The sequence below is a fragment of the Leuciscus leuciscus genome (genome assembly GCF_965113295.1).
Source record: "Leuciscus leuciscus genome assembly, chromosome: 7".
In the NCBI taxonomy this organism is placed as follows: Eukaryota; Metazoa; Chordata; class Actinopteri; order Cypriniformes; family Leuciscidae; genus Leuciscus; species Leuciscus leuciscus.
The window spans coordinates 11,848,170-11,860,950 of record NC_138731.1 but is presented as its reverse complement, the minus strand read 5'-3'; the positions used below and the strand labels follow the sequence as shown (position 1 = coordinate 11,860,950).

Here is a 12,781-nt window from a genome sequence, read left to right as displayed (position 1 = left end):
TGGGCCAGAGCAAGCACTTTACATTCTGTCAACATTTTATATTCAGAAATAAGCTATCTGTGAAATCAGATACACTTCTGCAGATTTTCCTTATACTAGCAACCAAAAGTCTCAACTGAAAAAATGCTGAAATGTGCGGCTGAAACGCAGCTAGCCGTTTTCAGCTGGCTAAAATCACTTTGGTGGACACACAGCCTAAATGCACTAAAATGCTAAACTAAACTCGCTCTCTTTAGTATCTCAAACGTGACTCAAACAGATGAAATGAAAATCAAATGAAGTATATTGCTTAAAGGGATAGTTCACCCAAAAATGAAAATTCTGTCAGTAATCACTCACCCTCATGTTGTTCCATCCCCGTAAGACTTTTGTTCATCTTCGGAACACAAATTAGGATATTTTTGATTAAATCTGAGAGCTGTCTCACTCCTTCATAGGCTGCTAGGTAATTTCATTCTGCCGGCCCAGAAAAGTTAGTAAAGACATTGTTGAAATACTCCAAATGACTACAGTGGCTCAACCTTAAGTTTATCAAGCGACGAGAATACTTTTTGTACGCAAAAACAAACAAAAAGAACGACTGATGAGTTCACTAGAGCGCCGCGACACACGCGCAAGAACTGAGAAGATGACGCTCACGATCATTTGATGGGAAAGTGTGAAAGGTAAGCCATTCATTTTGCGGCATTGGTAAGTTTTCTCGTTGGTTTCTCACGGTTCGGACATCCAGGAAATGCACACTTTAGAACCATTTTAAACACTACATCGAGACCCATCCGCGTCATCTTCTCAGTTCTCGCGCATGCGTCGTGTCTCTCGTGAACTCACTCAGAGGCCCACACTGGGAAACACATGAAAGTCACATGTTTTTGTCATGTGACTTTAAAAACACATCTTAAAGTCACATGACCAAAAAATGTTCGTCCAATACGATACAATGTCCTACCTGCCTGTCGACATATGTATTTCCACACCTCCACACACCTGCTCTCGCAGACATCACACGTCATCAGAGCGATTCATGCTATCCAGAGTTAGACAGACGCCACAAACGAAACTGCAGCCGTCTTTTACAGTTCCTCCTGAACCAAAACAACCAGTAACCGTAACCATAATTACGAGACGGCAGCCCTTGATATTCTACCTGGAGCTGTTCACGTCCTCAGACTCAGATTTACGCGGTTCTGTGTAAACACTATCAACGGCGAAATGAATCTGCACCAGTCTGGTGGTACAACTAGAGCTCTCTAAGTTGTTTACGTTTATTATTATTGTAATGGTATGTGCTTTGAGACATGAGGTAGATTAACGCCGTCTCTCGTGACACTTTACAGACTCTGCTTTTAAAGGTGTGGCTTTGGAGACTCTCTGAACGGAGGGTGGGATCTCATGCTTACAAAGCTAGCTCTGAGATTACCTACCCTACCTTTAAGTCTCTTGATCTGTGAGCAATACTTTGTCCTCTGGGATTTGTGGATTTTGCATTTCTATTTTCCATTATTCAATGGTTTAAACATGATCTTTAATTCCATTTAGGCTACCATTGTTTAATATTAATTTGCCTTCACAATTGTGTGTTGGTATGAGTGTATAGTGAAATCTGAATGTTAATCATCTCGCTCTCTGCACTCAAAAAACTGAAGTGTTTGATTAATTCGGCAAACAAAAAGAGCCACAATTGTCCGAAGGTCAAACATCTGCACAGAACTTCAAACCCCGTCAGACTGAATCTAAAATTAGTAAATATCCATGAACTATATGTTCAGCCCCTCCGTATAATCCGAAACCTCTGATCCCGCTCGAGGAAGCCAGACGTGACCCCAACAATTACCGCGGGAACCGAGCGGGTCAGAGTTGCGATGCCACACACAGCGGCGAGCGGCTGGTTAAGGGACGACCTCTCCCTCATCTCCTGACCCGAGGCCCGTCAGCGCACCGCTCCTTTTAAACGCGCAGCCCGAGCACAGGCAACAGTATCAGGTTTCAGGGGAAAATGTTGGAAATTAGCAAGAGCAGAGTCAGGCTACACCGCGTCGAGGGCAGAACACAATGGCAGCTTTCTGTCAGGGAGAAACTTCAAAGGCCCGCTGAGTGACTACTCTGAGTTGGACTTTGTTGTAGATCACTGAGGAAATTCACAGATGTTTTCTCATACGAGACACCATTACAGAGGCTCTCGTACCCGGTAGCCCCGAGCATTTCTCTGCCTTTCCATCTCTCCTGCTCTTGTGTGTGAGACAGATGTGGAGACCCTTTTTTCTTTTTTAGACTTTTTTTTTTTTCCTTATTTTCTTCTGCTGTCTGTCCAAAGAACATGAAAAGCTAGACACGGCTCTGACCTGTCCGAAGAAGACCTATATGAAGAAACTCACTGTTGACAGTTTTATCAAAAACTCACAGACAGCGCCGTGATCTTGACCGAAGACATCACTTAAAGTCTGTGTCACCAGAGAACTCCTGATATTTTACAATATTTACATATGATTTGATTAAGATCTCCCATTAACCCTTTAAAGCCTACTGTTTCTTTGGTCACTGAATTATTAACATGATAAAAACTTGGCTGAAAAAACCTGTTGCACACAATCTTCTACATGCCTTCTGTCATCTGATTGTTAGTATATACTTTTTATCAAGTAAAAGACCGTAAAGCATAATTCTATAAGTCTCCCCCTTCATATTTGTATCAAGTAATCAAAGAATAACTGGTTTCATTTGTTAACTAAAATGAACAGTGATCAATATATATATATATATATAATGCTCAACAAAAAAGACATGTGCAAACTTATTTTTTTTAATGTTTTTTATTTTTATATATTTTGTATAAAGATTTGATAAACTATTCCATTAGATTTATCGCACTATTATTTAATTTCAAGCTTTACAGGATTAAATCCGTGCATTTATGTTTTATGTAACTGCTAAAACTAATCTCCCTCTTTCTTTCTTTCTCCTTTCACAGATCGCCTTTTCCAGTGTTTTGCTACGAAATGTGCTGTACATATAAAATAATGAGGAACGATTATTTATGTATGCATTATTTTCTCAGTATTTGGATTTGCGTATTTATTATGAAAGGCAAATGTGCTATTTATCAGTTTTCTTAGAATATAAATGAAAAACACGTTTTATGGTTAATTATATAAGGACTCTCAAAGGCAGCCTGTTGAACTGTTAATATTTACAATAATTTGTTGCCAAACAACATGATTAGATGAGCGATGGCTGACTCACTTTGCTGCTTTTATTTATTTATTTTTTAAGACCGTTTGGTCTGAGCTGTTTATGAGCGACTGACCATAAAGCAAAGTGTGTGCATCATTGTTCTCTGCATTGCTCATTGTTGTGTTGATATAAAACTCTCTTTTCTGGTAATAGATTCATTCCAGTTCCCACGTCTGTGAATGGCATGTGAGTTTGGGTTGGTGTTCTCAATCCAATCTCACCAGCTGTTTTGTATCCTAATTTGTCTGAGAAATAAAGTCAACAAAAAAAGTTAGCACTTTTGTCATTTATCGTGTGCTGCTACTTTTAAAACTCTTTGCATGCACCGTATAACCTGAATTAAGGTTGCCAAAATGTGTGGCCGTTATTAAGCTGTCTGGACCCAGGAATATGCTCTTATGTAAAGAGAGATATTTAGTTAAAACAGTGACTGTTAAGAAGAATAAACAGAATTGTGTCCCCTTGCGATTCTCTAAGGACTTCAGGAAAACTGAGCCCTCCTCCCTGTGGGATTCCCCCTCCTTCCCCCGTTACTATGTGAGAAACCTTAATCCCATCAAAAGAGCTGATCTGCTTCAACATCAAGCACTCCAAACTGCTGGAAAGGGACAGTTTAAAAAGTCATAGATTAGAGGCATCTCTCTGTGGGAGTTTGCTTGTCTTGTTTTTATTTAGTCTACTGCTCACATTGAAGCTGCACTCACTGATATGACAGTTTATTCGCCCGCAAAACTTAGAAACTACTAAACTTTGAAGCAATTTTCATGTGAGCACTCGTTTACGATTCTCGATTCCTGTAATATTTGTGGAGGCGTCACGTGTGTCGGAGACTGGGTTGCATTGAAAGCTTGACTGGTTCGGGGCGGAGAAGAGGGAGGAGAACTGGAAAATGTTCAGACTTTCTCAAAGACTGGATCTCCTCCTCTCGCCAGCCTGCAAATCACACAACTAAGACATCATCATCATCATCATCATCATCGTGTCATCTCCACACCTTGATGGGTCGACGTTGACTTGCACAGGGTGGTGTGGGACTGTTTTTTAATAAATAATTTGTCTTTTCAACTATGAGAACAATAAGCGCTTGTTCCTTTTGTTCTTTAGTCACAATCAATTAGTGCATGTGATTTGAGAGCCGTTCTGTTGACAACCTAGACTTCTTTTTTATTAGGCTATTTGTTTAAAAACCTCTGTGGGAAAATGTGTTATCTGTCGATCGAAGTCATGTGTTTAAGACATATTTGGTGACACTTTACAATAAGGTTTCATTTGTTTACATTAGTGAATGTATTAACTAACTTGAAATAACCATGAGCAACACATTTGTTACTGTATTTGTTCATCTTTGTTCACGTTAGTTAACAATTAAAAATCCAGCGTTTCATTGTTTGTTCATGTAACTTAACAGTGCATTAACTAATGTTAACAAATACAACTTTTGAAATTACTAATGTATCAGTAAATCTTAAAATTAACATTGACAAATATTAATAAAGCTGTAGAAGTGCAGTTCCTTATTAGTGCATGTTAACTCATGTTAACTAATGAAACCTTATTAAGTGTTACCACATATTTCATGTTGGGTAATTTGTAATTCAATTAAAATGTTAGGTAATACTTTAGTTTAGGGTGTAATGCTCACTATTAACTAGTTGCTTATTAGCATCATATTACTAGGATATTGACTGTTTATTAGTACTTATAAAGCACATATTAATGCATTATTCTGCATGACTGTATTTTACATTCCTTAATCCTAATACCTAAACTTAACTATTAACTACAACTTACCTATTAATAAGCAGTAATTATGAGTTTAGTGAGGCAAAATCGTAGTTAATAGTGAGAATTGGACCCTAATCTAAATTGTGTGAGCAAATTGTATTACTGCATTTTCTCTCATGCAGGACAACTTGCAATTTCTAATTGTTAAATCACTAGATTATATTTGAACAATTCTATTTTGAAAGAAACCACTGCAAACTTATCTAAGCTACATTGTGGGAATAATAACTGACTGATACGGCTTGTTCACTGTGATTTTTGGAGTCAAACTCATTGTAAGTGTAACTAATTTAGCCATTAGTCGTAAATTAAATGTTAAACTATGTGTGAACTTTATACTGAGTCAAATGGTTCCTTCCTCTTGAAGTTATCTCATAAGCCCGCGTGAGATCTCTGGAGATAACACACAGTCGCATAGTCGCACAACAAATCCTTAATTACAGAAAGGGGGATCGGGTGACTCCGGCATCCAATAGCGGGGGTCTCCAGGCGGCGAGGGGGTCTTTGATCAAGAAAATCCAATTATTTGTGTATATACATTTCCCACATAGTGATTACTTCATTAATTGTCCCGCCTTTATCCCCACCCGTCCCATCCCCCACTAATAATCAGCCCTTTTATCCAGACCAACAAACACACCATAGGAGCTTTGTGTGGATTCAGAGGATTTGCTTCCCCCTCTCAAAGAGCCGCTCTTCTTTGATGATTGGGCAGCGGCGAACTTCAAAGTCATAAATCTCACTCCTGACTGGCTGGCGGCCCACCAAAGTCCTTATCAAATCCAAAGAAGTGATCCTTCACTCCCTCAGATAGTCCAGGGATAGCTGGAGGAGAGGACGCGACGCTACCGCGCACAACACGCACTACACGCTCAAGTCTTTTTTATTTTGAAGAACTGAATTTGGCTGCTTTAAATCGAGAAGCTTGAGGAACTCGAGGAAGTGTTGCCATGGCAGCTGTGGCTGTGCTGAGGAACGACACACTACAGGCATTTCTGCAGGTTCGTCAAAACTTTCAGATATTGTTGAAAATGTCGTTCGTAAAGCTTTCTGTCGCTGGTATAACGCGGAGAAACGATGCTTTTTTTGACTTATTTGAGTGTCTCTGAACTACGCAAACTACTGCTGATAACGAGACATTATTACTTTATTCCGCGAACTATTATCCAAACGATTTCAGATTGATCATTAAGCAAACGTGTGCACGTTAGAATTATGAGAATGCATTTTCCATGAATTTAATTAGTTATCATTAGTATACTTTAATTAAATAGAGTTTTCAGTTCGATTTAACAGTTCTTACTGTAACAATTCTTACTTTACAGAACTTACAGTTCGATTTTAATCATCTCTAAATTCATTGGTACAAAAAGTGCAATAAACTTGCTACTGTAGTTTAACGCTTTCATTTCGAATGCAATTAAACTTCAATTTATTTTTATTTATTTTATTTATTTTTTACAGTGTATGACGATGTCAAACATCGCAGATTATTTAATCGTCTTTTTTTATTTAATTTTTTTATCGTAGCCTATAATAATAACTGACTGCTATGGCATGTTCACTGTGATTTTTGGAGCAAGCCAACAAGTCAAACTCATTGTAAGTGTAACTAATTTAGCCATTAATCGTAAATTTAATGCTAATCCATGTGTGAACTTTATACCGAGTCAAATGGTTACTTGAAATCGATTCTAAACATATTTCACCAATGCAGCTAAAGTTATGCAAATTTAAATTAAAAGTCTGTCCATAATAGTTTAATTGACTCCTTTTGAAGTTGTATTTGCACATTGCTTCAGTTCCTTCATAAACCCTGTGAAATAAAGTACATTTGCATGAGAATTTTGTAGGAATCATTGAGCAAAACGTGTGTGCAAATCTTTCCCCCAAAAGTGTTTTTTTAACCATGTGTCATGTGTAAATATTTAACATGACTCTTTCTCACGTTCCAGGATCGCACTCCAAACTCCTCGCCGGAAAACAGCAAACACTCTCCTCTGGCACTTTTAGCGGCGACGTGTAACCGGATCGGTCATCATCACGGATCCGCCCACACGGACTTTATTCAAGTTCCCTACGACACGACCCTCGGGTCGCCGTCACGGATTTTCCACCCATGGAGTAACGAGGCGAATCCCCAATCCACGCTTTCCGGCAATACCTCCTTTGGACTATCCTCCAAATCTCACCTGCAGGGCTCCTACGCCTCCCACCATGAGCTCCCGTTAACCCCTCCGGCCGATCCCACGTATCCATATGATTTCTCTCCGGTTAAGATGTTGCCATGTTCAATGCAGTCGTTACAGTCGAGCTGTCCGCCGACCTACGTTCCCGCCGTCAGCTACGCGGCGCCGGCCCCCATCCCACCCTCCATTCCCGGTTTTGTCCCAGGACACTCGGGCCTGGTCCATCAGCAGCCGAGACAGCTCTCTCCAAACCCGGGCGAGGATATACCGTGGTGGAGCCTTCAGCAGGGAAACCACGTCAGCCACCCTTCGCCCCTCGGTCCCCACCGCTTCCCAATCCAGAGGGGTTTGGTGTTGGGACACACGGACTTTGCACAGTACCAGACCCAGATCGCAGCCCTTCTCCACACCAAATCCCCCTTGGCCACGGCCCGGCGCTGCCGGAGATGCCGGTGTCCCAACTGTCAGTCGTCCAGCTCCAGCGACGAGCCCGGGAAAAAGAAGCAGCACATCTGTCACATCCCCGGATGCGGGAAAGTATACGGGAAAACGTCCCACCTGAAGGCGCACCTGCGCTGGCACTCGGGAGAGAGACCCTTCGTGTGTAACTGGCTCTTCTGCGGGAAGAGCTTCACCAGATCGGATGAGTTACAGAGGCACCTGAGGACTCACACGGGGGAAAAACGCTTCGTGTGTCCGGACTGCTGCAAGAGGTTCATGAGGAGCGACCATTTGGCCAAACACGTGAAGACTCACCAGAACAAGAAGAGCAAAACTCACGAAAAGACTGATTACGTGAAAAGAGAAGACCTGAGACCTGTGTAGTTGACCCGGATGAACATAGACTAGTGCAATACAATCTTCAGGATCCTAATGAAGTGAAAAACTTTATTTTTTCATTAAAAAGGTTCACGAGACTTACTTTTTCTTGGACTTGTAAATATAATTTTCAAGTCGTTCCTAAAGGAACCCTGGATAATGTGTCCTGTCCCTGAGCTACTCTAAACATTAACAAGTTTTAACTTGTGTTAAGATCTCTGTCTTCGGTGGAAGATTTTTTTTATCCTGTAAATATATTGATAGCTTTTGTTGAATGAAAGTGTCAGTTTTTCGCTCCTTGTGGGGTGTTTTAGCATGCTATTAAAAACCATCTGTTAAACTTCCAAAATTATTGTGTGAAAATAAAGACAATGACTTGTACATGCCATCGGAACATAAGACGGTGAGGTGGAGTTGTTATTAAATGTGCATAGATTTATTTTTTGAAGAGGAAAAATGCAAGTTAAATGGATGTCAAAGTTTTATAAGCGTGTGAGTGTGTGTGAATCGCCCAGCAGAGAAACAGTGAAACTCTGTTGGACGTCTGTGATTGAGAATCAAGCACTGTGAGATTTATCACTTATTAGGATACGTAGAGTTCAAAGGACGGCATTATGATTTTAAGTTAGCAAAAATGACAATAAAGCAAACATTAACTGACGTCAGCTGTATTTTTCTGTTTTTCATGTCACACGTGAGCATTTTGCAGATGCTGTCAGTGTTTGATATGTAAAATACATAAACAACCCCTCCAGCTCTCAAAGAAACACTCTTGAAGTGTTGTGCGCTGCATCGAAATCTCAGAATCACATCAATGAAAAAATTACGTGACGAACTGTATGGCAGATGTGCTACTATCATGTCATCTAAAGTTCATTTAATACCATCTATGGTATTAATTATAAAATGGAATATAATTTGACAAATCTGCTTCATCTAGATACAGCATATTCAGATGCTCTGTGATAGCAGATCTAATTTCAGTGCAGATGTTGATGTGCTCACACACAGTGATATCAAATCAAGTCCATTTTAACCTCAATCTCAATGCGTTTTGATTTGTACTAGATGGTTTCTGGCAGTTAACTCTAAATATAAGGAGAATGATGGTAATAATTAATTATATGTCTGAATTGTACTGACAGTTTTGCATGGAGAAAGACATAGTTGCACAGAAAGCCCACAAACTTTTGGTCACATTTGGTCATTAATGAGGTTTTTCATAAAATTTTCTTACGATTTATATTATCTTTCATGCCTTGACAAAACGCTTCACACATGACAACATCTAAAAGCAGCATTGCTTAGTCAGATTGGAATATATGAAGGAAGCGTTTTATTAATGATATTTGGAAGGGGCTTTTTGGCACGCTTCTCCAGCAACAGCGCCTCCGATGGTAAAATCCTGGCACAAATCACTAAACGCTTGTCTAATGTTTGCCCACTTACTTGTGTTTAGAGGATCTAGCTATAACTCAAATGTTTTCCACAGTATAGTTGTCTCTTCAGACATAAGTGCAAATACAGCAACACCTTAACTAGTGCCAGCCTGCTTTAATGATTTCAATTGCAAATTGTTACAGTTCTGCATAAATTGTAAAAGGTTTTAATATCCCACTCATTTTTGTTTATTAAACGCACTATAAAATCTAATTTTATTCGGATTCATAAAACCGCTTTCTCATTGAGGACACACTGATTGTGAGGTTATTGGTGAAGATTGTGTTTGAGTTTCTGACACTTGGGTGTTTGTAATGTGTTCCTCGAATGTATTTCTGTATTCTGAGGGGTGGGGGGGGGGGGGGATATTATTATAAAAAAAATGTATTATTATGTTTTCTCTTAAAACCACTCCGTGAAAGCCATAATTCTAGTTTCCAAACTCACAGTACTACTTATAAAAAGTGTTTTAATGCATTTAGTTTATGTAATCAGAAAAATATTGTGTCTGTGGCGGTTTAGTTAAACGCAATAATTTTCTGGATCTTCATTCATAAGCATGATTGAGCTAAATATTTTATAACCACATTCTAAATTATTTGAAGAAGAAAAGCCCAATTTTTTTTTTATTACCTTAAATTAGAAATATATTGATTTAACAAATAGCTTTAAACTTTTTTTGTTAAAACAGTTATTTGACACTGAATTATATGATACACAAAATTACATAATCAACAAGTTATGACAACGTGTGTTTTTACATTGCTCTAACTCATCAAAATAAACTTATGTTATACAAGATTCAACTCATTTTTTTAAGTCAGTTTAATGTATTTTAAGTTGAAATGACTTAAACATCCAAGTTGATTGTACTTAAAAATTTAAGGCAGCAACTTTTTTTTGTACTTCTATTATAATGAATACTTATTATAAATATAATTTATTGTTTTTGTTATACATGCAAAACAAGAGGACAAATGATTCAGACATTCTTAGTTGTCTCTTCACATTCATTCATGCTTGTAACTTTGTTTCCAGAGTGACACACAGAAATACATGTTTTTTTTCTCCATTGTATGGAAGTCAATGGGGTCCAACAACTGTCTGGTTACCCATATTCTTCAAAATCTCTTCTTTTGTGTTCAGCAGAAGAAAGAATTTCATACAGGTTTGAAAGAGGTGAGTAAATGATGACAGAATTTTTATTTCTGGAAGAACCATCCCTTGTAAACACCATGAGAAGCCCATAGAAATAACTATATTTGGTTATAATGGTCATGTCGTTACTAAATTCACACATTTCTAAACATTATGTAAAAAACATAAGACAAAAGAAAGCAGAATTTATAATGGACCCTTTTCACAGCCGGTGAGGACGCATTTACACAGTTATCAACATTGCAAATCTAGTAAAGTATATTATATACATATATATATATATATATATATATATATATATATATATATATATATATATATATATATATATATATATATATATATAAAATGTATATATACACATATATAACACTATATATTGTGTTGTATTACCTTGTCAGTAAACGACAGAAAAACGCTGCTGTGATGTTTCTAATACAACGACTGAGGGAGTGATGACAAATTTGACATCTTTCTCTCTTCTGACCAACAAAATCAATCTGTCTTTCGGAAAGTCATGGAAACTTTATTTGCTGTCATCTCTTTTTCATTGCTTCAGAAGTTTACACAGCTTTGACGACTTTGACGAACCCTGGAAATGTGAAATAGGTCCATGTGTTTCAACTGGTCTTAATTCACAAAATAACATGTAAAGTGCTTTAGTGGCTGTTTCATTTTAGCTATAGAACAAGCAATAACTGAAATGATGGACAATGTCCCATTATGAAGTGAAAACCTGAAGGATCTGCACCCAGTGCTGTTTCAGGTTAGGAGTAACATGTCTCCAGCAAACTGAGTTCCCACGGGGCAGAACGGGCTGTTCCTCTCCTTCAGAGAGTGAGATATGGTCAGGCTATCACAACAGCACATGTGTGTTTGCTGCAGGGAGTGTGTGTTTAAGCCTCAGCGTGACCTGATCTGAATGCCACACTCTGATCTTCCTTTGATGTGAGTCTGTTGAGAGTCTGGCAGAATCAGCCTTTTAGACACACATACTTAAGCATGCATACTTCAAATCTAACATGTGCTTGTTTATTTTAGAGTATTAAATGTGGGGGGGAAATAAATAAATAAAAGAATACACCCAGGCCTAGCTGAGCATCAAAGGTTGTTTGGGGTGTTTAAGAGCATCACTTATGTCTGGAGAACGGACTGGAGTGACACTTTGCATCAAGAGATTAATGCATTTCTACATCTAACTCAACGTCCCGTGCTTTTTTCTTTTACTTTCTTTTTCTTTACTTCAAAACAACACATTCTGTTTAGCACTGAGATACGAGATGCTGTGCTAGATTGTGACTTGACTGCGTAATTGCATTTCTAAAATGGTTGCTACATATGAAATATTACATATAACATTTCTTTTAAACATTTTATTTAGCTAATTGACTAAGCAGCATCCTTCCTCTAAAAGATAGTGTTTTTGTGCTTTAAAAAAGTAACAATCTGCTATAGGTAATGTGCAGCGCTATGAGAAAAACTAGTTATCTGTTCATAAAAAAAAAATGTAAACAGAGTTTGTATGATAAATTAAGAAACTTAATAAACTGCTATATTAGACTGAAAATAAAACAAGTTGCCTTCGGAAAGTACACAAGAAACCAACAAAATTATTAATGTAATACTTTTATATACACACATATATATATTTATATATCTTTATATATATATATATATATATATATATATGTGAAGAGTTCGTATATATGTGTGCGTGTGTGTGTGTGTGTGTGTGTGTGTGTGTGTGTGTGTGTGTGTGTGCGTGCGTGCGTGCGTGCGTGCGTGCGTGCGTGCGTGTGTGTGTGTGTGTGTGTGTCATAGAAATATATATAGATGCAAAAGCCTCTAAGTGCCATCTGAAATTTCTTCTAGAATGATCATTTTTATCAAGCTTGTATATTTAAGTTCAGTAAATTCACTTAAATGGCAATGAAAATTACCTATTAATTGTCATTTAAGTGAAATTACTGAACTTAAATATACAAGCTTGATAAAAAAGATCATTCTAGAAGAAAATTTCAGATGGCACTTACAGACTTTTGCATCTGAACTCTTCGTAAAAAAAAAAAAATAGGCCTATATATATCACTGCAATACATAGCCTATATAATTTGATTTTTTATTTATTTAATTTTTCAGTGAACATAACTGAACATTACTGC

At 37.9% G+C, this 12,781-nt stretch overlaps 2 protein-coding genes across 7 annotated transcripts in view; both read left to right on the top strand.

The window, feature by feature from the left end:
* myo3b (myosin IIIB) overlaps positions 1–3,502 on the top strand; it is a gene marked incomplete at its 3' end in the record, with an annotated part of 170,651 nt that extends 167,149 nt beyond the window's left edge. For all 6 annotated transcript variants that reach the window (XM_082176050.1, XM_082176048.1, XM_082176047.1 and 3 more), the window contains one exon: positions 2,966–3,502. The remainder of the gene's footprint in view (positions 1–2,965) is intronic.
* Positions 3,503–5,810: 2,308 nt separating this feature from the next.
* Positions 5,811–8,666, top strand: sp5a (Sp5 transcription factor a). The gene is made up of 2 exons (XM_082175475.1): positions 5,811–6,014; positions 6,969–8,666. The coding sequence occupies exons 1-2, from the start codon at positions 5,964–5,966 to the stop codon at positions 8,025–8,027; spliced, it is 1,110 nt and encodes a 369-aa protein (XP_082031601.1). The 5' UTR covers positions 5,811–5,963; the 3' UTR covers positions 8,028–8,666.
* The last annotated feature ends 4,115 nt before the right edge of the window (positions 8,667–12,781 follow it).